Consider the following 26825-nt stretch of genomic DNA (forward strand, 5'->3'; position numbering starts at 1 on the left):
ATTTCCTATATGGTACATTTGTTGCTCTTGTAGTTTGCTTATTAATCAGATTTTTATTTTTGAAGGACAATACCAGACTTGTGTGTGTTTTAGGGCGAGTTTTATGTGTCAAGTTGTGTGTGTTGAGTTGCGTGTGGCGACATGCATGTAGCGACTTTTGTGAGATGAGTTTTGTGTGGCGACATGCGTGTAGCAACATTTTGTGTGTTGAGTTGCATGTGACAGGTTAGTGTAGCAAGTTGTGTGCAGCAAGATTTGTGCATGGCGAGTTTTGCGCGTGGCGAGTTTTATGTGTGGTGCATTTTGAGTATGTGCAAGTTTTGTGTGAGGCAACTTTTGCATGTGGTGCAACTTTTGTACATGTGGCAATTTTTCTGTGTGTGCAAGTTTTGCATGAGGTGAGTTTTCCATGAGGTGAGTTTTGCACGTGTGGCGAGTTTTGCGTGAGCCTAGTTTTGCATATGGCGAGTTTTGCATGTAGCGAGTTTTGAGTGGTGACTTTTGTGTTTCGACTTTTATGTGGCGAGGTTGGTGTGTGTGTGTGGTGAAATGTGTGCTGAGGGTGGTATATGTGTTCAAGCACGTGGTAGTGTGTGGCGCATTTTGTGTTTGTGTTCATATCCCCGTGTGTGGTGAGTATCCCATGTCGGGGCCCCACCTTAGCAACTGTACAGTATATACTCTTTGTCGCCATCGCTCTCATTCTTTAAGTCCTCATTGTTCACATCTGGCAGCTGTCAATTTTCCTCCAACACTTTTCCCTTCACTTTTTCCCCATTATGTAGATAGGAGCAAAATTGTTTGGTGAATTGGAACGCGCGGGGTTAAAATTTCACCTCACAACATAGCCTATGACGCTCTCGGGGTCCAGACGTGTGACTGTGCAAAATTTTGTGGCTGTAGCTGCGACGGTACAGATGCCAATCCCGGACATACACACATACATACATACACACATTCAGCTTTATATATTAGATATACCTGTATGTAATCTCCTGTATATAGTATATACCTGTGTGTCATCTCACCTATATATAGTATATATCTGTGTGTCATCTCCTGTATATAGTATATACCTGTATGTCATCTCCTCCTATACATAGCATATACCTGTGTCATCTCCTCCTGTATATACTATATACCTGTAGGTGATCTGCTCCTGTATATAGTATATACCTGTGTGTCATCTCCTCCTGTATATAGTATATACCTGTATGTCATCTCCTCCTGTATGTAGTATGTACCTGTATGTCATCTCCTCCTCTATATAGTATATACCTGTGTGTCATCTCTCCTGTATATAGTATATATCTGTGTGTCATCTCCTCCTGTATATAGTATATACCTGTGTGTCATCTCCCCTGTAAATAGTATATACCTGTGTGTCATCTCCTGTATATAGTATATAGCTGTATGTCATCTCCTCCTGTATTAGCCCTCGTTCACACGTTATTTGGTCAGTATTTTTACCTCAGTATTTGTAAGCTAAAATGGCAGCCTGATAAATCCCCAGCCAACAGTAAGCCCACCCCCTGGCAGTATATATTAGCTCACACATACACATAATAGACTGGTCATGTGACTGACAGCTGCCGGATTCCTATATGGTACATTTGTTGCTCTTGTAGTTTGTCTGCTTATTAATCAGATTTTTATTTTTGAAGGATACCAGACTTGTGTGTGTTTTAGGGCGAGTTTCGTGTGTCAAGTTGTGTGTGTTGAGTTGCGTGTGGCGACATGCATGTAGGGACTTTTGTGAGATGAGTTTTGTGTGGCGACATGCGTGTAGCAACTTTTTGTGTGTCGAGTTGCATGTGACAGGTTAGTGTAGCAAGTTGTGTGCAGCAAGTTTTGCGCATGGCGAGTTTTGCGCGTGGCGAGTTTTATGTGTGGTGCCTTTTGAGTATGTGCAAGTTTTGTGTGAGGCAACTTTTGCATGTGTTGCAACTTTTGTGCATGTGGCAATTTTTCTGCGTGTGGCAATTTTTCTGCGTGTGCAAGTTTTGCGTGTGGCGAGTTTTGCACGTGTGGCGAGTTTTGCATGTGGAGAGTTTTGCGCGTGGCGAGTTTTGAGCGGCGACTTTTGTGTTTCTACTTTTATGTGGCGAGGTTGGTGTATGTGTGGTGAAATGTGCACTGAGGGTGGTATATGTGTTCGAGCACGTGGTAGTGTGTGGCGCATTTTGTGTGTGTGTTCATATCCCCGTGGTGGTGTGATTATCCCATGTTGGGGCCCCACCTTAGCAACTGTACAGTATATACTCTTTGGTGCCATCGCTGTCATTCTTTAAGTCCCCCTTGTTCACATCTGGCAGCTGTTAATTTGCCTCCAACACTTTTCCTTTCATTTTTTCCCCATTATGTAGATAGGGGCAAAATTGTTTGGTGACTTGGAAAGCGCGGGGTTAAAATTTCACCTCACAATATAGCTTTGACGCTCTCAGGGTCCAGACGTGTGACTGTGCAAAATTTTGTGCCTGTAGCTGCGACGCCTCCAACACTTTTCCTTTCACTTTTTCCCCATTATGTAGATAGGGGCAAAATTGTTTGGTGAATTGGAAAGCGCGGGGTTAAAATTTCACCTCACAACATAGCCTATGACGCTCTCGGGGTCCAGACGTGTGACTGTGCAAAATTTTGTGGCTGTAGCTGCTACGGTTCAGATGCCAATCCCGGACATACATACATACATACATACATACACACACACACACATTCAGCTTTATATATTAGATATATATATATATATATATATATACAGTATATATATATATATATATATATATATATATATATATATATATATATACCGTATATTTATGCTGGTAATTCAATTGTCAGCTTTTGCTAAATCCTTACCGAACCTGACAGGATCTGATACATGATTTACATACAGTAAACCATGGCATATCCATTATATTTTTATATATCACTCCCTAATAATGTTAGTAGTGTGTGTGTGTAAAATTTGGGAGCTATAGGTGTTAAATTAAAGGGTTAATTCACGGAAAAAACTGGTGTGGGCTCCCGTGCAATTTTCTCCGCAAGAGAGGGAAAGTGAGTGAGGGCAGATATTAATAGCCTAGAGAGGGACCATGGTTATTGCCCCCCTGGCTAAAAACATCTGCCCTCAGCCACCCCAGAAAAGGCACATCTGTAAGGCTACTTTCACACTAGCGTCGTCGCAATGCATGTCGCAATGCGTCGTTATGTAGAAAAAACGCATCCTGCAAAGTTGCCCGCAGGATGCGTTTTTTCTCCATAGACTTATACATAGCGACGCAATGCAACGGAGTGCCACACGTCGCAACCGTCGTGCAACGGTTGCGTCGTGTTTTGGCGGACCGCCGGCACAAAAAAAGTTACATGTAACTTTCTTTGTGCGTCGTGTCCACCATTTCCGACTGTGCATGCGCGGCCGGAACTCCGCCCCCTCCCCCCGGACATTAGAATGGGGCAGCGGATGCGTTGAAAAACTGCATCCGCTGCCCCCGTTGTGCTAATTAAACACACTGTCCGTCGGTACCACGGGCCGACGGTTTGCGACGGCCCGTACCGACGGCCTAGTGTGAAAGTAGCCTTAGATGCGCCTATTCTGGCACTTAGCCTCTCCCTTCCCACTGCCCTGTAGCCATACCTTCCAACCGTCCCGGATACAACGGGACTGTCCTGATTTTGACAGTCAGCCCCGCGATCCCAGGCGGGACATTAGTTGTCCCGCAGTGGTTGGGAGGTGTGCTGCAATATCAGGCGGTCACTGCGGTCAGCCTCTTCCCTGCACCCGCAGAGCTGCCTGAGCACAGCACAGCACATATTGGCTGCTTCGTGGCCACAGGAACTGTGATGAGGTCACAGGGGGGAGGAGTCAGGGGTCACATGATCGGGACCTCGTGGATTGCAGGACTCGGCTTGCTGGTTGCCAACTTGCCATGCTGCCTGCTGGATGAGGTAAGCTGCCGTGTGTGGGGTCAGGAGGTGTACAGTGTGGATGTAGCGGAGCCATGTGTGTACGAGGTGTATGGAGCGAAGCGCGTGTGTGTACGAGGAGCACGGAGCGGAGCGCGTGTGTGTACGAGGTGTACGTAGCGGAGCGCGTGTGTGTACGAGGTGTACGGAGCGGAGCGCGTGTGTACGAGGTGTATGGAGCGGAGCGCGTGTGTATACGAGGTGCACGGAGCGGAGCGTGTGTGTACGAGGTGTACAGAGCGGAGCGCGTGTGTGTACGAGGTGTACGGAGCGGAGCGCGTGTGTGTACGAGGTGTACGGAGCGAAGCGCGTGTGTGTACGAGGTGTACGGAGCGGAGCACGTGTGTGTACGAGGTGTACGGAGCGGAGCGCGTGTGTGTACGAGGTGTACGTAGCGGAGCCGTGTGTGTACGAGGTGTACGGAGCGGAGCCGTGTGTGTACGAGGTGTACGGAGCGGAGCCGCGTGTGTACGAGGTGTATGGAGAGGAGCGCATGTGCACGGAGCGCAGCCGCGTGTGTGTACGAGGTGTACGGAGCGGAGCCGTGTGTGTACTGTTATGGACCTGGTGATTAGGTGCACCTGGAATGACCTGATGGTTAAACTAAAAGACAGGACAAGCTCTGGGAAGTGGGAACTCTGCTGACCGCAAATCCTAATCCTAACACACACACTAGAAATAGCTGTGGAGCGTACCTAACTCTCCCTAGACGCCTCTTCACAGCCTAAGAGCTAACTACCCCTAAAGATAGGAAAATAAGCCTTACCTTGCCTCAGAGAAATTTCCCCAAAGGTAAAGGCAGCCCCCCACATATATTAACTGTGAGTTAAGAGGAAAGTCACAAACACAGGGATGAAACAGGTTTCAGCAAAGGAGGCCAGACTTACTAGATAGACTGAGGATAGGAAAGGGATCTATGCGGTCAGCACAAAAAACTACAAAAAGCCACGCAGAGTGTGCAAAAAGACCCCCGCACCGACTCACGGTGCGGAGGTGCCACTCTGCAACCCAGAGCTTCCAGCTAGCAAGGCAATATCATGTTAGTAAGCTGGACTAGAACTTAGCAAGCACTAAGAAACATATTCAGTACAAAATGAACAACAAATAAAGTAGCAGGGACTTAGCTTTTGCTGGAATAGACAGGTCATCAGAAAGATCCGAGAGAGATCTGAACCAGTACTAATACATTGACAGCTGGCATGGAGTAACGATCTGAGTGGAGTTAAATAGAGAAGCCAGCCTAGCCGCAAACGAGGGCAGCTGAGGAGGCAACCTCAGAACCAGCAGTTCCACTCACAGCCACCAGAGGGAGTCCACGGACAGAACTCGCCGAAGTACCATTCATGACCACAGGAGGGAGTTCGAGAACGGAATTCACAACAGTGTACAAGGTGTACAGAGCGAAGCCGTGTGTGTACGAGGTGTACGGAGCGGAGCCGTGTGTGTACGAGGTGTACAGAGCGGAGCCGTGTGTGTACGAGGTGTACGGAGCGGAGCCGGGTGTGTACAAGGTGTACGGAGCGGAGCCGTGTGTGTACGAGGTGTACGGAGCGGAGCCGTGTGTGTACGAGGTGTACGGAGCGGAGCCATGTGTGTATGAGGTGTATGGAGCGGAGCTAAATGTGTACGAGGTGTATGGAGCGGAGTGCGTGTGTACGGAGCGCAGCCACGTGTGTAGGAGTAGCTATGTGTGGCCATTATACGGTACGAAGTATCATGTGTGGTCATTATACAGTATGGAGAATCATGTGCAGTCATTATACAGTATGGAACATCATGTGTGGCCATTATACAGTATGGAGCATCATGTGTGGCCATTATACAGTATGGAGCATCATGTGCAGTCATTATACAGTATGGAGCATCATGTGTGGCCATTATACAGTATGGAGCATCATGTGTGGCCATTATACAGTATGGAGCATCATGTGCGGCCATTATACAGTATGGAGCATCATGTGTGGCCATTATACAGTATGGAGCATCATGTGTGGCCATTATACAGTATGGAGCATCATGTGCGGTCATTATACAGTATGGAGCATCATGTGTGGCCACTATACAGTATGGAGCATCATGTGTGGCCATTATACAGTATGGAGCATCATGTGTGGCCATTAAACAGTATGGAGCACTGTGTGGCCATATTTTTTTGTTTATAAATATTCTTTATGAAACAGTGTGATCAGCAGTGCTAAATGGGTGTGGTTGGGACGTGGATATGGGTGTGACTAGTTATGAATGGGTGTGGTCAGAGGCATGACCTAAAACTTGCCGCGGCGCGCAAAGCGCGCCGCAAACTTTGTCCCTCTTTCCCATCTTCAAAAGTTGGGAGGTATACCTGTAGCAGTGGCATATGGGGTAATAAAGGGTTAATTTCACCTTGCTATTGTAAGGTGACATTAAGCCTGGTTAATAATGGAGAGGTGTCAATAAGACACCTATCCATTATTAATCCAATAGTCTGAAAGGGTTAAATAAACACACACACATAAGAATAAAGTATTTTAATGAAAGACACCTCCCCATTGTTAACCTTGCACAGGCATGTACTCCAGAGCACAGAGAATGAACTTCAATGCAATATTGAGGCCAGCATGCAGCCAGCGGGTAAGGAAAGGGTGAATCAAACACCCCAAAACCCCGCCCATATGACCCAAAACTGGTCCCGCCAAATTCAGGTGACAGGTTCCCTTTAATGTCACCTTACTAGTGATGAGCGAAAAAGCAATCACCAAACCAAAGGATGCACCACGAATACCAGACCGGATAAATTATATAACTTTATTAATTCATTGTTCAGCAGCGATACAATATATAAAATCAATTATTGTTAAAATAAAAAAAAGTGTGCAGCACGGGACGGCGTATAAAGATAAATAAACAGAAACCCAAACGCACAATTGTAATGATCACTTATATATCTGTGCAAGGTAAGTATTCCCCAACATCGGGGTATATTAATTTTCCTGAGAATAAAGTGCAAAAAATGTGGAAAAATTATTATAAAAATTATTATAAAAAACTCCAAAAATATTGTGCAATATATGCAAAAAGTGCTAAGGTGCAATAAATTATTAGGGAACTCGATTTATATATATATCAGGGTTTTTTTCAGACCCAACACAGTGTCAGCAAAAACAAAGTGCCAAGTGTTAAATTTAAAAAAATCCTGGGATAAAAATAGTGAACATTACCTTAGGGTACCACGCCGTCCTGAGTACACGCACACACCCGACGCGCGTTCCGGAACTGAATTCCTTCGTCAGGGGGTGGTGTTCAGGCATACAAGACTTATTTATATAGTGCGCACATTGAAAAAATCTCACTGGGAACCGGAACATTTCCGGGTCAAAGTTGGCATGTGAGCAGAAGAACTCACACATCAGTACATCGCAGATGATGTCGGCCTGGGCACTGTCGGCGCATGCGCGGCCGGGTGAATCCGGAACCTCCACACCCCCACATCGTGAGACCGGATGTACGGGATAGTAACCCGATGTTACCAAGGTGATGAGGCAGGAAAATCCCGAACACAGGCCACGCATGCGCACTGACCAGGACATCCACCATGAGCGGTGCAGAGTGAGAGTAAACTATTGTAACCTCAAACTACGGGGGCAATATATATCAGACGTAGAATTAGCATTTCCATGTAGTTAAACGACACTTAAAGGAAAAGAAAAAGACATGACAATATCTATAAAGTAATACATGCACAACATAGTGCACCATACATAAGACACCGAGATAAAAAAAGATAAAAAATTAAATATATTCTCCAAATATTGTCTGCTACAATGTAAAAATAAACATATAATGGCCCAAAAAAAAATTTTATATGCCAATGCTACAGGGCAGTGGGAAGAGAGTGGCTAAGTGCCGGAATAGGTGCATCTTCCAGATGTGCCTTTTCTGGGGTGGCTGGGGGCAAATGTTTTTAGCTGGGGGGGCAATAACCATGGACCCTCTCTAGGCTATTAATATCTGCCCTCACTCACTGGCTTTCCCTCTCTGGCAGAGAAAATTGCACGGGAGCCCATGCCAGTTTTTTCAGTGAATTAACCCTTTATTTTAACACCTATAGCTCCCAAATTTTGCACACACACTACTAACATTATTAGTGAGGGACATATAAAAATCTAATAGACAAGAAATGGTTTACTGTATGTAACCATGTCTCATATCCTGTCGGGTTTGATAAGGAGAGAGCAAAAGCCGACAATTGAATTACCGGCTTTTCTGCTATCTAGCTCTTTATATATATGTATATATGTGTGTCAATGACATATATATACCTATACTATGTGTATACAGTACATTTATTTTATCTATTCTATTGTAACCTGCCAGTGTAATTTTACTGTAAACCGCACTGAATTACCGGCTTTTCTAAAGGACACCGGTGCTTATTTCTCACAAGTCACACTGACGGTCCGTGTGGTGTGTGAGGTTTTCTCGCACCCATAGACTTGCATTGGCGTTTCTCGGCCGAGATATGCGGACAATCGCAGCATGCTGTGATTTCTTTTGCACGTCTAATACGGCCGAGAAAAAAAACTGATGATGTGAGCTGCCCCATAGATTAACATTGGTCCGAGTGCTATGTGCTTTTTATCGCATAGCACTTGTCCGTATTATACTGTAGTGTGACTCCGGCCTAATCGGCAGAATAGTCATTTTTCCTGCTCAGTAATCACCCCAAAAACGTAATAAAAAGCTACAGTGTCTTTTTTGTTTAGTTCGTCCCACCACAAAAATGTTTTTTTCTTTTTCTGTTTTCCAATGCACTTTAGCACAAATTAAATGGTGCCATGAAAAATGCAGAAAAAATATAATTACCGTACTGCTTGATATCTTAAAGGGATTGTCCGATCTAAATTGATTGATGAATCCCCCTATGGCACAGACTGCGCTGCGAGGATTCGCCGATTTCTGAGCCGGTAGCGGCAGTGATGTATGACAGTATGGGATATGTATACTCTTGGGGCAGAGCCCCTCTAGTGGGGTGACCCCGCTCCATACACTTGTCCAGGGCACCTTTTTCTGCCTGTAAGGACTTTATGCACTGTGTGTGTGATGCACTTTTGCATTTGCAGCCTTGGATCACTAAGCTGAGGCCATCTGGGTCTCTAAAGAAAGCTCATCTATGTACCAACCCTGATAGATGAGCTCCTGCACATGCTGGAGGGAATTTATTGCCTACACCCAGATACTACAAGTCCCAGCATGCCCTGCTCTCAGTGTCAGCAGCCTCACAATCACAGCAGTGCGGCAACCAACGCGATGACGTCACATGGCAACCAATCTCAGCGTCCTTAGCAACCTTTCTACTGACTGCTAGATTTTGCGCTTTGCATTGATTTGGACCCTCACATGGCGATCGTGAACCCCCTGTCTAACCCCAAAGGGGTGAAGCTGCAGTGCGAGCTGTGCCACAGCCCGGCTTACATACAGTGCAGGGGCTGTAAAGTGACATATTACTGGTGAGTAGCGCAGCTTCCCAGAAGTGATGTGTAGTGTCATTACAAGGTGTGAACAAATACGGGATATACGATGACGACCAGATCTGCTGCAAATCGAGGCTTTTTGTTCCCCCCTAATTTACTATGTAGTGAATTGACGTAGATAGCCACCAGGGGGCGCAGACACAGATTCACATTCACCTGGATTTCAGCTGATGGCCACTAGGGGGCGCCAATAGATGAAAACCATGTTTGGCTTAGTGTTAATTATACATACCCTATGAACTATTACCAAAAAGTGCACTCTCTGCATCATACATCAGTGCTCCATTGCTTTTAACTTGATTTTCACAGCAAAAAATAATAATGCATATGCTTTGTGTACATTTACAGTGGAGAATCCAGACACAAGTAATGGACAAAATAGCTCTGCAAAGTTACACTAATTTATAATTAAAGGTGTTGGATGCGTAGAGAGACTAGTGATCTGTGTGCATGGCTGCAATGATATTCCATGCATAGGGGACTAATCGGTACTGTTTTGCGCCTCTTTTCTAGAGGTCCTAAACGTGACGTTTTTTATGTGCTCCTTATTTATTATTTAATTTGGGCACTTTTTTTTCTACAAAATTCTACTTGGTTTCATATGGTTTTTTTTTTACATTATGGACATGGTTCTCTAGATGTCTTTTGGTTCTCTAGATGTCATACTCTAATTCATCTTTGGTAACTTTTCCCGTTGAGAATTGCATTTTTACTACTATGGAACCCCCTCGAGCTTTATTCACATTCCTGACATTTAGGCTATGTGCACACGATGCGGATTTGCTGCAGATCCGCAGCAGATTTTTCCACGCAGAAACACTGCAGATCCACACTGTGATGTACAGTACAATGTTATTCAATGGCAAAAAAAAAGCTGTGCGGAAAAATCAGTGCGGAATTGCTGCGGACTTCAAAGAAGTGCATGTCACTTCTTTTGTGTGGATCTGCAGCGTTTCTGCACCCCTCCATGTTAAAATTCCACAGAGGCAAAAACCGCTGAAAATCCGCACAAAATCCGCATCAATTCCGCATAAAATCCGAGGTAAATCCACGGCTGCGGATTCTGCCAGGAAATGCTGATTTTGTGCAGAAAATTCTGCACCTCTTTTCCTACGTGTGCACATACCCTTTGCCACTTTTACTCTCATATACAGGCTTTGTAAACCAATATTGTTTTTTTTTTGTCCACAAGTGACGTGGAGCACCAGCGGGCAGACTGGGCGAGTATTCATGAGAAGATATGCCAGCTCCTGATCCCCGTCCGTACTCCAGTCCCTTTCTTGAATTCTGCAGCAGAAAGATCTCATTCTATACAGCAATTATTGCAGAGGAAGGTACGGAAGCTTCTCATGTTATTGTATCTCCAGACGGATGCAAAATTTCATGGTTCCTTTATTAAAAGATTCAACTCCTTCACACTATGGCCATTCTCCCCGTTATTTATTTCCAAGAGCCATAAACTTTTTATATTTCCATCAATATAGCCATATGAAGGCTTGTTAGTTGCGGGACGTGTTGTACTTTTGAATGACACCATTGATTTTACCATATAGTATGCTGGAAATCAGTAAACAACATTCCAAAAAAAGTGCAATTTTTTTGTTATTTTTTTTTTTATTTATCGTGTTCACTATATGGTAAAACTGACCCGGTAATATGATTCTCCAGGTCAGTCTGAGTATGCAGATAGCAAACATGTATAGTTTGCTTGTATTTAACTGATGAAAATTTGTATGAAAATGTGATACAGGAAAGATATATATCTTGGTACCGTGTTAGCCAGTAGATAGAAAAATGTTTAGAACTGAGAGTCCTCAGTGGTTGATACCTTTTAATGGCTAACTGAAAAGATGGTAACAAATTGCAAGCTTTCGAGACTACACAGGTCTCTTCATCAGGCATAGACTAATACAAATTCTGAAAAAAAAACATGGATAAGACAGGTGGCATGAAGCAGAATTACCATGAGTGATAAACAGTTATGTCCATAAATGTTGGGCCAGTTCTTAGATAAGGAATGTTTTATTGTCCTCTGATTGGGGTCTCTGTTGTGATGACCCCTCATAGTCTGAGGGGCAAGTTCCTTAGTTGATGTAAAAGGACATAAATCCATGTGACACATTCATTCCACCACTAAGACAGTCAAAGGTCGTCATCAGTTTATATTCCCAGACTCTTCTGTCTCTCTGAGTTTTGAAGTTACCTTTCAATACAAGTAATTTCATGTCCATAATGCTATGTATCACATATTTATGCACAACATAGCACAGAAAAAAAAAACCATGGATATCACATATTTATGCACAACATAGCACAGAAAAAAAAAAAAACATGGACATAGCATTATGGACATGAAATTACTTGTATTGAAAGTATGCAAATTGCCTCTTCTGAGAAAAAGAGGACTTAAACTCTATAGCGCCACCTGTTGGAAGTAGCGATCCTACAAGTCACAAACAACCCTTTAACGAGTCGTGCAATATGACTTAGGATAAAAGCCAAATCAGTATCTCAATTCGCAGACACGGTGTTTCGGGCTGTTGGCCCTCGTCAGTGCGAAGCATGAGAACTGATTTGGCTAGGTGAGAGGCTCTGGACTGGGGTCTAAGGGGTATCGTTTCTCCTTATGGAGAGTAACATACCATCTCTGGCTTGTCAAGGTAAAGAGGCTTATTCGCCGTGCAATGCTCCTCTGGGAAATATAATATGCAAATTGCCTCTTCTGAGAAAAAGAGGACTTAAAATCAATAGCGCCACCTGTTGGAAGTAGCGATCCTACAAGTCACAATCAACCCTTTAACGAGTCGTGCAATATGACTTAGGATAAAAGCCAAATCAGTATCTCAATTCGCAGACACGGTGTTTCGGGCTGTTGGCCCTCGTCAGTGCGAAGCATGAGAACTGATTTGGCTAGGTGAGAGGCTCTGGACTGGGGTCTAAGGGGTATCGTTTCTCCTTATGGAGAGTAACATACCATCTCTGGCTTGTCAAGGTAAAGAGGCTTATTCGCCGTGCAATGCTCCTCTGGGAAATATAATATGCAAATTGCCTCTTCTGAGAAAAAGAGGACTTAAAATCAATAGCGCCACCTGTTGGAAGTAGCGATCCTACAAGTCACAATCAACCCTTTAACGAGTCGTGCAATATGACTTAGGATAAAAGCCAAATCAGTATCTCAATTCGCAGACACGGTGTTTCGGGCTGTTGGCCCTCGTCAGTGCGAAGCATGAGAACTGATTTGGCTAGGTGAGAGGCTCTGGACTGGGGTCTAAGGGGTATCGTTTCTCCTTATGGAGAGTGACATACCATCTCTGGCTTGTCAAGGTAAAGAGGCTTATTCGCCGTGCAATGCTCCTCTGGGAAATATAATATGCAAATTGCCTCTTCTGAGAAAAAGAGGACTTAAAATCAATAGCGCCACCTGTTGGAAGTAGCGATCCTACAAGTCACAATCAACCCTTTAACGAGTCGTGCAATATGACTTAGGATAAAAGCCAAATCAGTATCTCAATTCGCAGACACGGTGTTTCGGGCTGTTGGCCCTCGTCAGTGCGAAGCATGAGAACTGATTTGGCTAGGTGAGAGGCTCTGGACTGGGGTCTAAAGGGTATCATTTCTCCTTATGGAGAGTGACATACCATCTCTGGCTTGTCAAGGTAAGGAGGCTTATTCACCGTGCAATGCTCCTCTGGGAAATATAATATGCAAATTGTATTGAAAGGTAACTTCAAAACTCAGAGAGTCAGAAGACTCTGGGAATATAAACTGATGACGACCTTTGACTGTCTTAGTGGTGGAATGAATGTGTCACTTGGATTTATGTCTCCATTTTTCGTGATCTGGGGTCGAGTGAGGGCTTATTTTTTGCGTGCCAAGCTGACGTTTTTAATGATATCACTTTTGTGCAGATACGTTCTTTTGATCGCCCGTTATTGCATTTTAATGCAATGTCGCGGAGACAAAAAAAAACTTAATTCTGGCGTTTCAAATTTTTTTCTCACTACACTGTTTAGCGATCAGCTTAATGCTTTTTTTATTGATAGATTGGGTGATTCTGAACGCGGCGATACCAAATATGTGTAGGTTTGATTTTTTTATTGTTTTATTTTGGATGGGGCGAAAGGGGGGTGATTTAAACTTTTATTTTGTAAAAAAAATTTTCCATATTTTAAAAAACATTTTTTTTTAACTTGTGCCATGCTTCAATAGCCTGCATGGGAGGCTAGAAGCTGGCACAACTCGATTGGATTCGATCTCAAGGACCTCTATGGTTACCATCCTGATGCATCGCCGACCCCCGATCATGTGACGGGGGTCGCCGATGCGCTCATTTCCCGCCGCGCGGCCGGAAGCGCCGGTTAAATGCCGCTGTCAGCGTTTGACAGCGGCATTTAATAGGTTAATAGCGGCGGGTGAATTGCGATTTCACCCGCCGCTATTGCGTGCACATGTCAGCTGTACAAAACAGCTGACATGTCGCGACTTTGATGCGGGCTCACCGCCGGAGCCCACATCAAAGGGGGAGACACGACATGCGCCGTACTAGTACGGTGCATGTCGGGAAGGGGTTAATACTGAGGGGGCACTACAGCTTCTAGAATATTAAGAATATTTCTATGTGGGGCACTAAAGTGACACAAATGATTGAGCTTTCGTACCTAAGCATGTTATATTATAAATGTTGTAGGGGAGAGGTGCCCTAATAACTCCCCAGGTCTTCAGTAAACCATATCTCTAGATCTTGTTAGCAGCAGTCCAGACAAAGTGACAGCCCCATAATTATGTCCAGAAATAAAAATCTGCAATCAGAAATAAAAACAGATTCACAAAAAAATGTTTTTTTTTTGTTAGTAAAAAATACATTCCCTTTAATGATAATTCCTTTTTCAATATTTCATTCCCTTTTAGCAGCACCCCTAGCGGCTCTTGGTTCAGATGTAACAACATCTGCATGGAGTTTACATACTTTTCATGCATTTGCGTGGGTTTCTTTCCACAGTTCATAAAGACATACTGATAGGGAATTTAGATTGCATGCACCAATATCTGTAAGGCGTTATGGAATATGTCGGTACAATACAAGCATGATCAATAAATAGTGGTTCTTATGATAGTGCAACAACTCACTTGGGAAAATACACTGTAGGTAACACACTAAAAAGTGTAACTGACCCTGCCGGTTCCTGTACAGATCCTGACCCCGCAGTCCCTAGTGGTTCCTGCATGAGCAGAGATAGCCCTAACAACAGACTAGATAATGACAACTCGGACCTATGCTGCCTAAAAGGCCATAAAGTGGTTTACGTTAATCCTAAAGGACCGGAGGGCAGAGTAGAGTGTAAATTACCTACAAAAGGGAAAGTGTGCTGAAATAGAAAAGAATCCTAGAGTGAGTAAAACAAACCACAAAATATTAAGTACGTACTCTTACAAAATATGCCACCTACTTCCTAAAAAAGAAACAGAAGGTAGGTGCAGAGTATAAAACATAAAAAGCAGAGAGATAAACCCTAGCTGGTCTTTCACTAACTGGCTAAGACTACAGTAGCATGGCTGGACATCCAAATGAGACTATCACCAGCAGGAAATACCAGCAGGGGGAAAGTATATAAAGCCGCACCCGAAAGGTGATAGAGCAAACAAATGAGTAAATAAAAACACTTCTAACGCTAAAAAGACTGAAGCAAGGATAACAGAAACTAAACACCCAAAGAAAAGGTGCATCTACTGTGGCTCATTGGACAGAGAAGCTGACCACAAAGCACAGGCTGAATAGTTCGAACCCAGATGCATGACAGTGGCAAATTGGTAATACAGTCTGGTTGATGATAATTTGGTCTCCAATGGTAAATCTGTGGTCTGCTCCCACTATGAGTTAAATGCGGTGTTTTATACTAGTGACTGGCATATTTTTGCTGTACTCTATGTCTGTCATATGTGTATGTCACCCTGACAGAAACATTTAATAGAACTGACCAGTAAGGAAGCTCAGAGACTCCTGTATGAAGGACGCCATGTGGATGTCATCCCTGCAGCCTCCCATTCTCTGTCTTTCAGTGTAGATGTGTATGGGCTGGCATCCGTGGAGTTAGTGCCAGTCTACCTGATCCTTGCTGAAGCCAACATTGGTAAGTAGGGCAAATTATAAATGTCTGTATATGGTGTAACCTATGCTATTGTTGTAAAAGGTGGCATAGCAATAGGGGGTTGCAGCATAGCGACATTTTGGTTCTTGTGCTTTATGGGATGCATTGGCCCCAAGTGACACAATAGACTAGCTGTACGCTAAAAGGTGTTTGATGTTGGGGATATATGAATATTTTGCATCAAGATTCAGAAGCCTGACGCTACATTTTTGTCTGGAAATTACCTTGCACACTACTACGATTGTCCATCTGACATCTAATTTTATGCGTAGCACTCGAGTGAGGGGAATTTAGGTGCTAGCTGCGCTTCCATCCATGGCCGTGGGCATTGTGACATTGGATATTCCCTTGATGGCCAGCCAAGGCCTGGAAGAAGAACATTCCCTTGATGGCCAGTCAAGGCCTGGAAGAAGATTCATACTGTAAGTTGTTGTCACCATGGGTCATGTCAAGTTCATCTATGAGGGACGCAGTCCTGTCCTAGGAGCTATTCTTCTGACAGAGAGCTGAGAGAACATTGAGCAGTCGTTCTTTTTGTCCCCCATTATTCTGGCCTGTTTACATGAATGATGTATTCCATATATTACTTATTCTGTATTTGTGTCACTGTTTGATTAGGTCTTGGCCATCTGACCCAGGCAGAAGAATATCTGTCACGTGCCTACTGGACCGTGCTGAAGACCATAGACTGCAGCAATTCCATTAAATCCAAACTACACCGCAACCTAGGACTTCTTTACTCAGCCAAGGGGGAATTTGAGGAGTCACTCCGACACCTTTCTAACGATGTAAGTAAAGAAGCTTGAGTTAAATTGCACTTCTGTTATGTGCTAGAAGTGACCATATGTTCTCTGTACAATTAATATATTATTGCATTGGTTGTGTAGTCACATAAATATATCATACTATAACCCAGGCTTATGTTGTAAAGGTTATATACTGTATAAGACCTCATTCACATTTCTGTATATCACAGACCGGACAGTCGCGTCGGTCTTCTGAACCAAATTTGACAGCCTTTTTGGTAGGAATGAGGTTGTGAGGTTTAGGTCCAGACACCTGAGAACTGCGATATAAGAACGTCTGAATTTGACCTAAAGTCTTCAATACAACTGATTAATTTGTTTCCCCCTCTAAGAACTGTCCCCAGCTATTCAGATCAACTGGTTCCTAAACCTGCACTATCTAAAGACTGTGCCAGATCTTTATAAAGTGGCAAAGTAATAATTATTTTTAAGCCATGCTCCTTGTAAAACAATATCATGTCAGCTTTCGATGCAGGAGACTGGCATTGAGGTTATACTCTATTACATCCAAATTCCTCTCCATAGTCGACTTTTCCAATAGTACTTACTTCAGGGTGGAAACTGTATTCATATTTTTTTTACCCCAAGATCTATAAACTTACTTTGTTAAAGAGTGTGTCTCATTTGCCATATTACTACCCACAGAGCCATTTCATTACCAAGGGCCCCCTGTGGGGAAGTATAGCCTGTACAGTATCTATAGCACCAAAGAGCTTTGTGAGAAGTTCTAGATAAGCTGGAAAAATCCAAAGATTGCCCCTTTGATACTCCATGGTGGTGGTCTTCGACAGAAAACTTAACTTAGAAGACTGTTTTAGCTGTCATGGATAGCACAGTGATATACCTGAGTTTATGTCCGACCAAAGACAATGGCCCCTATTCATCAAGACCTGTGGTTTTCACACCAGTCTTGATGAGAGGGCGAAGCAAGAAGTAGCCTGTAACTGTGTGTCAACCTCAACACAAGCCTTAGTCCAGTCAGTCCAGTAAGAGTTGTGGCGAAAGGACCACCATGGCTTATCATGAATTTGTTGAGCAGGTGTCTCCACATCTCGTCACACACCCGTCCCACCCACTTGGTCAGAGATGAGCAAAAGTAGTGTGAACAGGTTTGCATTGTTTAAAACCTTTGCGACTCTTAAAGCCTTTTACACCAGTTTTCTGGCTTAAAAGCGTTGATCAATTGGGGCATGTAGTTAATAAATTCTCATCATGTTTGTACAGATTCTTCCAACACTCCAAAAAAAAGTAGATTAAAGAGGTCTTCCACTTTCACAAAAGTGGTGCCCAAACGATTACAGCCATATAAGGCAACAAACACAGATGCATAGTCCTCACTCTCCCCAGGTCCAGCGTTCTCTAGTTTCACGTACCTGGAGCACAGGAGCCCTTTTCTCGTAGCATTTAGCTATTGACCAGTGAGGAATGTGAAAAATGGTCTATTTCCCAGTACAAAGAAGCAAGGTAAACACCTAGGAAATTACACCTTTAAAATTGTTTTCATTGTAAGGCAGAACATTTTAAAACATCAACAGTATATTCTGCAGGGTGTCATCAGTATGGCCATAGTACTACTGGAGGTAAAATACCATCATCAGGAATCACACAGCCCAATGACAAGTCTCTTGCCCCTGTATAGAATGGTAATTTACTATAAATTATTAAAGTGTAACATTAATTGGTGTATGTGAAGGTCATGCTCCCCTTTCCTTCATCTCACTGTAATTAGAAGACAAGAATTCCAGGCCTGAACATAAATCTTTAGCGGGATACCCAGTCTTGTTAAATGAGGGAGTTGAAATAATTATTCCCATCATCATACACTGGAATTGTTACCCAGTGCTTGTAAATATAATCAGTTTTGGAATTTACTTCTTAGTAAAAATTTTCAGACATTCTTGAGATATCAACTCTTTTTTCTTTTGTTTACAGCTTGTTGGAGACCAAGGTTGCACACTAAGGCCGGCCTCACACTAGCGAGTTTTACGGACGTATGAGCGCATAAACTACGTCCGTAAAACTCGCAAAATAAACGGCACAATTATTCTCAATGGGGCTGCTCCTATTAGCCGTATATTACGGTTCAGTATTATACGGCTTTCTACGGCCGTACAAAATCGCAGCATGCTGCGTTTGTCACCGTATTGCGCAAAAAAATCGCCAATGAAAGTCTATGGGGGCGAGAAAAATACGGATTCCACACTGACCAGCAGTGTGACTTGCGAGAAATACGCAGCGGTGTTAGTGAAAAGTCGGTAATTCAATTGCCGGCTTTTCATTTCTCCTGCACAAACCCGACAGGATATGAGACATGGTTTACATACAGTAAACCATCTCATATCCCCTTTTTTTTTGCATATTCCACACTACTAATGTTAGTAGTGTGTATGTGCAAAATTTCAGCGCTGTAGCTGCTGAAATAAAGGGTTAAATGGCGGAAAAAATTGGCGTGGGCTCCCGCGCAATTTTCTCCGCCAGAATGGTAAAGCCAGTGACCGAGGGCAGATATTAATAGCCAGGAGAGGGTCCATGGTTATTGGCCCCCCCGTGGCTAAAAACATCTGCCCCCAGCCACCCCAGAAAAGGCACATCTGGAAGATGCGCCTATTCTGGCACTTGGCCACTCTCTTCCCACTCCCTGTAGCGGTGGGATATGGGGTAATGAAGGGTTAATGCCACCTTGCTATTGGAAGGTGACATTAAGCCAGATTAATAATGGAGAGGCGTCAATTATGACACCTATCCATTATTAATCCAATTGTTGGAAAGGGTTAAAAAACACACACATGATTTAAAAGTATTTTAATGAAATAAACACAGCGGTTGTTGTAATAATTTATTGTTCTCTCAATCCATCAGGAACACCCTCGCTTGGAAAAATAATAAACGCACAAGATACATACCTTCTGGTGAACCGTCTCGTCCCACGAAGTAATCCATCTGAAGGGGTTAACTAATATTACAGGCAGGAGCCCTGCTAAATGCAGCTGTGCTCCGTGCTTGTAATTCCCCAGCGAATGAATGAAATGTAGGTCATTGACCTACATTTCCTTCAGTCGCGGTGAGGCGCCCTCTGGTGGATGTTCTCATGAACTGCAGCCTGGGAACTTTTTCCCACGCTCCAGGTCATATGAGGACATCCACCAGGGGGCGCATCACCGCGACTGAAGGAAATGTAGGTCAATGACCTACATTTCATTCATTCGCTGGGGAATTACAAGCACGGAGCACAGCTGCATTTAGCAGGGCTCCTGCCTGTAATATTAGTTAACCCCTTCAGATGGATTACTTCGTGGGATGAGACGGTTCACCAGAAGGTATGTATCTTGTGCGTTTATTATTTTTCCAAGCGAGGGTGTTCCTGATGGATTGAGAGAACAATAAATTATTACAACAACCGCTGTGTTTATTTCATTAAAATACTTTTAAATCATGTGTGTGTGTGTTTTTTAACCCTTTCGTACTATTGGATTAATAATGGATAGGTGACATAATTGACGCCTGTCCATTATTAATCTGGCTTAATGTCACCTTCCAATAGCAAGGTGGCATTAACCCTTCATTACCCCATATCCCACCGCTACAGGGAGTGGGAAGAGAGTGGCCAAGTGCCAGAATAGGCGCATCTTCCAGATGTGCCTTTTCTGGGGTGGCTGGGGGCAGATGTTTTTAGCCACGGGGGGGCCAATAACCATGGACCCTCTCCTGGCTATTAATATCTGCCCTCAGTCACTGGCTTTACCATTCTGGCGGAGAAAATTGCGCGGGAGCCCACGCCAATTTTTTCCGCCATTTAACCCTTTATTTTAGCAGCTACAGCGCTGAAATTTTGCACATACACACTACTAACATTAGTAGTGTGGAATATGCAAAAAAAAAGGGGATATGAGATGGTTTACTGTATGTAAACCATGTCTCATATCCTGTCGGGTTTGTGCAGGAGAAATGAGAAGCCGGCAATTGAATTACCGGCTTTTAACACATATCGCGCTGAATGAAATCTAAATACAGAATATATATATATGTGTCTCAATGACATATATATATATATATATATATATATACTGTATATATGTTTTCCCGAACATTTGAGCACATAAATCCATTAGATGTCGGTTTTGCAAGCCTGCGCGAAAATCTCGCAGTACGGATGCCATACGGATTACATACGGAGGATGCCATGCGCAAAATACGCTGACACACCCTGACTACGGATCAATATTTTGGGAACATTTCTCCGTATTACGGCCGTAGTACGGACGTATAATACGTGGCGTATTGTCTTACGCCCAGTGTGAGGCCGGCCTAAGGGTATGTGCACACGTTGCGGATTTGGCTGCGGATCTGCAGCTGTTTTCCATGCGTTGTACAGTAGCATGTAAACTTATGGAAAACTAAATCCGCAGTGCACATGCTGCGGAAAGTTACGCGCGGAAACGCTGCGGTTTATTTTCCGCAGCATGTCAATTCTTTATGCAGATTCCGCAGCGTTTTACAGCTGTTACATAATTGAAATCAACAGGCAAAATCCGCATAAAAACCGCAAAAAATCTGCAGTAAATCCGCAGGTAAAACGCAGGGCGTTTTACCTGCGGATTCTGCAGAATCTGCGTAGAAAAATCCGCAATGGAATCCGCAACGTGTGCACGTACCCTAACAGCGTAGCAATGTTAAGCAGCTGCGCAGGTGTCAAAGGTAACGAAAGAGTGGTCGGACAAGCAGAGTCAGAAACTGTCAGGAGTAGAGGTACCAGAGGTCACAGCATGCACGAAGTCAGAGCCAAACGGGAGTGCAGTTCCCAAAACGTGAGACGTAAGATGAAGTTGGGGTACAAGCCAGAAGTTAAAACGACATATCAGAGACAGAAAGCAAGAAGTGGGGTTCAGAGATCAGGCCGAGTCATACACTGTAAGGAAAATCACCAAACACATCAGGGATAGTGAACGGGTCTCACACAAATACGGGAAGTCAGAGGCAGAAAGATCATCAGGGTATACGGGTTAGCTGCTCTAGCCTGGAAGCATGAACTATATCACTGACGCTGGCCAGCAGACTGCAGAGGTCTGAAAAAGCCCAGCCAGCTCCAAAGCAAGACAGAGGGTGAAGAGAGTCCAGAGAGAGAATAACAGAAAACAAACTCCGGACTGGATCATGACCACTATTAAGCTTGTAAGCACTGTTTTGAAGCTGATCAGGATCACTGGAGCATGCTGCTATCTTCTAATCCTGGCCAGCTTTAAAAAAAACAACCGGTGGTCGTTCTCATAGACAAGGAGTTTTAACCAAAAGAAAAGCATTAATATCTCAAGAACGGCAGCAAATTTTAACAGGCAGTAAGTGTTTGTTTTTACAATCAGTATCTGACAATACCCATCTATGAAAATAGGCTAGCCCTTTTATGCTATTTTTTTTTCAAGCACCTCATTGGCTTAGCTTGTGCTGTGACTTCCTGCTGCGAGAGGGTCCGATAGCGCCATTTCATTCAGAAAATAGACACAGAGGTGCTCTCATGGCTGCCCTAGGAGATTTAGTGATTTTGCTAATGTCCTAATAAAAGGGTGTATTATAATAATCAGGATGTTAGAATGGGTAAATGGATCCATTTGTCTGATGAAAATCCAATCTGCTCATGGTTTAACCGTAGTTTATACAGTTGTAGTGGTGTAAAGGGATTTTACAGTTTTATGTATAAGTAAAGCTAAATTAACTTGATGGAGAGTACAACTAAAGGAATTTGATAGGATCACCAGGATACGACTTGCTTACTTTGGACAAATCATACGAAGACTGCAATCACTAGAGAAGGACATCATGGTCAGAAGGATAGAAGGAAAAAGGCGAAGAGGAAGATCAGGAACCTGATGGTTTGATACTATCAAGATAGAAGACCCTGGTGGACATATCTAGGCTTGCATAAGATCGATCCTACAGGCCATTTATTCATTAAGTTGCAATGGCTTGAGATCAGGCCGATGGCTGTTAAATAATAATAATAGTAAAATAATCATGGAGAGACGGGTCTGCATAGGAGCTGCAAACACAGCTAATTTCTTATCCACACTGTTTGCAATTTTTGGGGGCAATGAAACAATTGATATCAAAAGTAAATATATCCCTTGAAAATGATGTACTATCAAAAGTAATGAAATAGTAAACCATTCTTTACTGTTTTTTTTTTGGCTTAGGCAATTATTAGTCAATGGCAATGGGCTACTGAGGGGCTAAAATCCACAGATGTAAAGTGCCCATGCAAATCAGAACAAAGTCAACTGAAACTGTCATGGCCTACTATCTTAGGCCACGTTCCCACGTTCAGTATTTGGTCAGTATTTTACATCAGTATTTGTAAGCCAAAACCAGGAGTGGGTGATAAATGCAGAAGTGGGGACGTGTTTCTATTATACTTTTCCTCTAATTGTTCCTCTCCTGGTTTTGGCTTATAAATACTGAGGTAAAATACTGACCAAATACTGAACATGTGCACATGGCCTAATACTTAAAGTTTCAAAAATGATATCCTTGAGGCCATGTTCACACATTCAGTAGTTGGTCAGTATTTTACCTCAGAATTTGTAAGCCAAGACCAGGAGTGGGTGATAAATACAGAAGTGGTGAAACAGAGCATGCACAGTCAAAGTGAGCATGCATGTATATGGAATGATCGGAAGGAATAGCTGTAAAGTAACCGGAGATTGTTTTACTGCTCTTAGGTTTTCTTTGTGAGTACAGTTTCAGGACCAAGTCATATCAGCACTTCTGGAGGGTTCTTCCACATGGCCAATATATTTTTTCGGCAGAATAAAATGGACATTGCCGACTCCCTGTATTCCGAGGTACGTCTTCCTGTTTTCTTTACAATTCATACAAATGATTATTTTCAGGCTTAGGCTAAGTTCATACAAGTAAAGAAAAAATCTGTGCGGAAATATCCTGAAGAAGACGTTGCGTGCACATAGCCTTAGCTGTAATCTTTTTTTTCTCCCCCCCAGAAAAACAGATAATTAATGGGATTCTCTCTTTAAAATGAAGCCAGTATAGGTATCTCTTTTTTGTTGTAGCTCCAGCTTTTCTCATGGCTGGTTCAAGCCAGATATTTTAATCCAACAGGAACCTATATATTATACATAACATTGCATAGCATTGTATGATAAGCAGCACCTTACAGTTTTTGTGTTTGGCAGCAATATTAAAATATCATATGATGGTTGTTTCTCAGGTCACTGATATATGGCACGCTCATCTTAGTAGACTGGTGGAGGTTCGGCTACAAGCATCATTGAGAAGTGGCCCTGCATGGTATGATGATCCCGATCAGGAATATTTGGGTATGTCATTATAAGTACATGGTGTATGATACAGTTTTGTACCAAAAAAATCCTTTTTGCCATGATTTTTGTAGAATTGCTGCAAAACCACCATGTTTTTTCCCTGCATTTGTGAAACATGCCAAAGGCTATGTGCCCACGTTCCGGATTTTTATCGTTCTTTCAGCGTTTTTGTGGCGGTTTTCCGCTACAAAAACGCATCCCATTAATTTAATGCATTCCTCAAAAAAACACATCGTGGAAAAAAACGCAGCATGTTCATTAATTTAGCAGAAAATCTGCGAATTTTATTGTATTGGGACACTCCAGAAAAAAATGCGAGAAAAACAAGCAAAATACGCAAGTGGATTTCCTGCAAAGGGAGAAGGGAGTCCAGATTTCTTCAGGAAAATTCTGCATATTTTCAGCTACGTGGGCACATAGCCTACTGTATAGTGGCCATTTAACAACTTACCAACATAGGATATAATGGTACATCCTACGTCCGGTGAGGCTGTGTAGAGTGAGCTCAGGAACTCTGTCTGCACAAGCTGCAAGCTGTGTCATACAGCCAGCGTTTGCAGCAACCAGAGCTAGCTTTGATTTTCCACCCTCACACCTTCCCCCGACACGACGTTGCTGCCATCTTTTCACTATGTATGTCACAATCGATCAAACGCAGTTTTGTTTCTAAAAATATAATTAAAAAATTATGAGTTGCTCTCTTATCTTAGTTTAAAAATAGATAAAAATAATAAGCATATTCGTTATTGCAGCATCCAAAAAAGTTCAATCTATCATAATATAAAATTATTCAACAGATGCGGTAAACGCTGTAAAAATAAAAAAATCAGGACGCCAGAATTGTAATTTTTTTCGGTCACCGAGCTTCAACTCTAAAAAAGGTAAAAGTAAAAAATTTGAAATGAATAGTGGATAAAATGAAAATTTCGCATGAACTCCTGAAATGGAATCAATAAACACTGCTCACAATGCAAAAAAGAAGCCCTCACACGGCTCCATCAACTGAAAAATAAAAAAATTACAGCTCAGAAAAGGGCAACATAAACGAAAGTTCTGAATTTTATTAGGCACTTTTAAGTAAAAAAAAGTTATGGCTTTTGCAAGAAGGGGAGAAAAAAATGCAAATATTTCTACTAGCTGATCAATATTCAATGCCATTATTTAATTTCTTTCAACAGATGAAAACCAGGAAGCTGAAGCGGTGCAGATCCTCAATGCTATATATGACATCAGAGAACAGGCGCCAAAGAAAGAACCTGCCAAGATGGCAAGGATCCTGCATACTCTGGCTATGCTGTACTTCCTCAGCAGGGATTTTCATAAAGTAAGTGTCTCAGATTCCTCACTATCAATTTTGGTGGATTCCCTTACAAAAAATGTAATGCCTATGTGCAGCTTATAAAAAAGCTTTCCTACATGTATCCCCATGACAACACTTCCTCACCTCCAGTGGCGTAACTAGAGTCTGATTGGGCCCCGCTGCAAAACCTGGACTGGAGCCACCCTACATCCTGACATAGTCTATAGTCTATAGTCCTCCATATAATAGAATGCTCCCTCCATGGTCCTCCATATATAATGCACCCCCCCATATTCCTCCATATAGTATAATGCACCTCCATATATAATGCACAACCCATAGTATCCTCCTTCCTCTGGAACTCTCTATCCCAACATATCAGACTCTCGCCTACCATAGAAACCTTCAAAAGGAACCTGAAGACCTACCTCTTCCGACAAGCCTACAACCTGCAGTAACCACCAATCTGCTGCACGACCGGCTCTACCCTCGCCTATTGTATCCTCACCCATCCCTTGTAGCTTGTGAGCCCTCGCGGGCAGGGTCCTCTCTTCTCCTGTACCAGTCGTGACTCGTGACTTTTATTGTTTAAGATTATTGTACTTGTTTTTAATTATGTACACTCCTCCTCGCATGTTAAGCGCCATGGAATAAATGGCGCTATAATAATAAATAATAATAATGATAATGTGTCACTTTGCTTTATTACAGGCCAATGAATGGGGAAAGAAACTGCTTCAGATTACCGACCAGCTACCGAGGGATGATCAGTCAGACGGCATCACAGTCCTAATAGAGAACATTGAAAGAAAATTAAATACCAATCAAGATTGTTACCAGCGAGACATATAATAACTCTATCATATATCTTCCCTCAGAATATGAAAATCTCCATGACATTAAAAGCACTGTGGAAACAGAATATCGCTCCGGAGCTTGCCGCTCATATGACTGTGCAGCCTCATTATAAACTTTGTAGAATTTTCCACATAAACTGAATGTAGCTCAGAAATATATAGTGTATGTGCTGTATACAATATAAGCAATAATAACATTTGCATAAAATCTGCAATAAAAAGCCACCGGGGAGCGGATGAGAGACGACTTCAATACAGTTTTGTGTTTTTTTTCAGGAGGAAGGAATTTTTCAAGCAGCATAAATCTTTATTTAATTAGTTCCCAGAAATGGGGTCCAAATATAACCGGAATTATATAATTTAGAAAGTCAGTAAAACGGAGGTCTTCTGTGCAACTATATTATGAAAGTAATTAGTGCAGAATTTTTGGCTACTTACTGGTATGTTGGACACCCCTATCATCCCTTCATTGCCCTGTTTGGGATCCATATTCACTGTATATACATGATGATAAATAAAGGGCTTGTCGGCCAGTAAACATTTTTTTAGGCATGTATTGATTAAAATAATGAACAGAAGAACACTCACTTTCCAGTGCCCCCCTCGGATCCAGCGGAGCCTGCTCTATAGGCCTTTGTCAGCACTGGAGTTGCGGTCTCTGCACCATTTGGAAGTCACTTCACCACTGCAGTCAATAATTGTCTGCAACGGCCAGTTGACTAAAAGTACAAGCATTTGTACATGATCCTTTTTAGGAAGTGTCCAAATTTTTTTTCCCATTTATGGTTAGTAAATGTTATAAGGCCCACTTAGTAAATGATATTAAAACACTCTACACTTACGCCTCAATCAGACATATGGGTAAGCATTAGTTGATAGCTATAGGTCACGTATCTGGGACCCTCATGCATC

The 26825-nt window shown here is 42.8% G+C and overlaps 1 protein-coding gene across 2 annotated transcripts; it reads left to right on the forward strand.

The window, feature by feature from the left end:
* Positions 1–9276: 9276 nt before the first annotated feature.
* ZMYND12 (zinc finger MYND-type containing 12) lies at positions 9277–26456 on the forward strand. 2 transcript variants are annotated; one of them, XM_077250224.1, is made up of 9 exons: positions 9277–9452; positions 10669–10810; positions 15433–15604; positions 16241–16410; positions 23139–23261; positions 23645–23753; positions 24554–24637; positions 24935–25080; positions 25768–26051. In XM_077250224.1, the coding sequence occupies exons 1-9, from the start codon at positions 9343–9345 to the stop codon at positions 25906–25908; spliced, it is 1197 nt and encodes a 398-aa protein (XP_077106339.1). In that variant the 5' UTR covers positions 9277–9342; the 3' UTR covers positions 25909–26051. The 2 variants fall into 2 exon arrangements, with proteins under 2 accessions (XP_077106339.1, XP_077106340.1); XM_077250225.1 differs by lacking the exon at positions 24554–24637 and having other exon boundaries at positions 25768–26456.
* The last annotated feature ends 369 nt before the right edge of the window (positions 26457–26825 follow it).

The sequence above is a fragment of the Ranitomeya variabilis genome, chromosome 4, assembly GCF_051348905.1.
Source record: "Ranitomeya variabilis isolate aRanVar5 chromosome 4, aRanVar5.hap1, whole genome shotgun sequence".
NCBI lineage: Eukaryota > Metazoa > Chordata > Amphibia > Anura > Dendrobatidae > Ranitomeya > Ranitomeya variabilis.

Bases quoted from the DNA above. Each gene is read 5' to 3' on its own strand.
- ZMYND12 (XM_077250224.1), top strand. From the start codon at position 9,343: ATGGCGATCGTGAACCCCCTGTCTAACCCCAAAGGGGTGAAGCTGCAG. The intron at 15,605-16,240 runs GTAAGTAGGGCA...CTGTTTGATTAG, and splicing joins CCTTGCTGAAGCCAACATTG to GTCTTGGCCATCTGACCCAG. The intron at 23,262-23,644 runs GTACGTCTTCCT...GTTGTTTCTCAG, and splicing joins CCGACTCCCTGTATTCCGAG to GTCACTGATATATGGCACGC.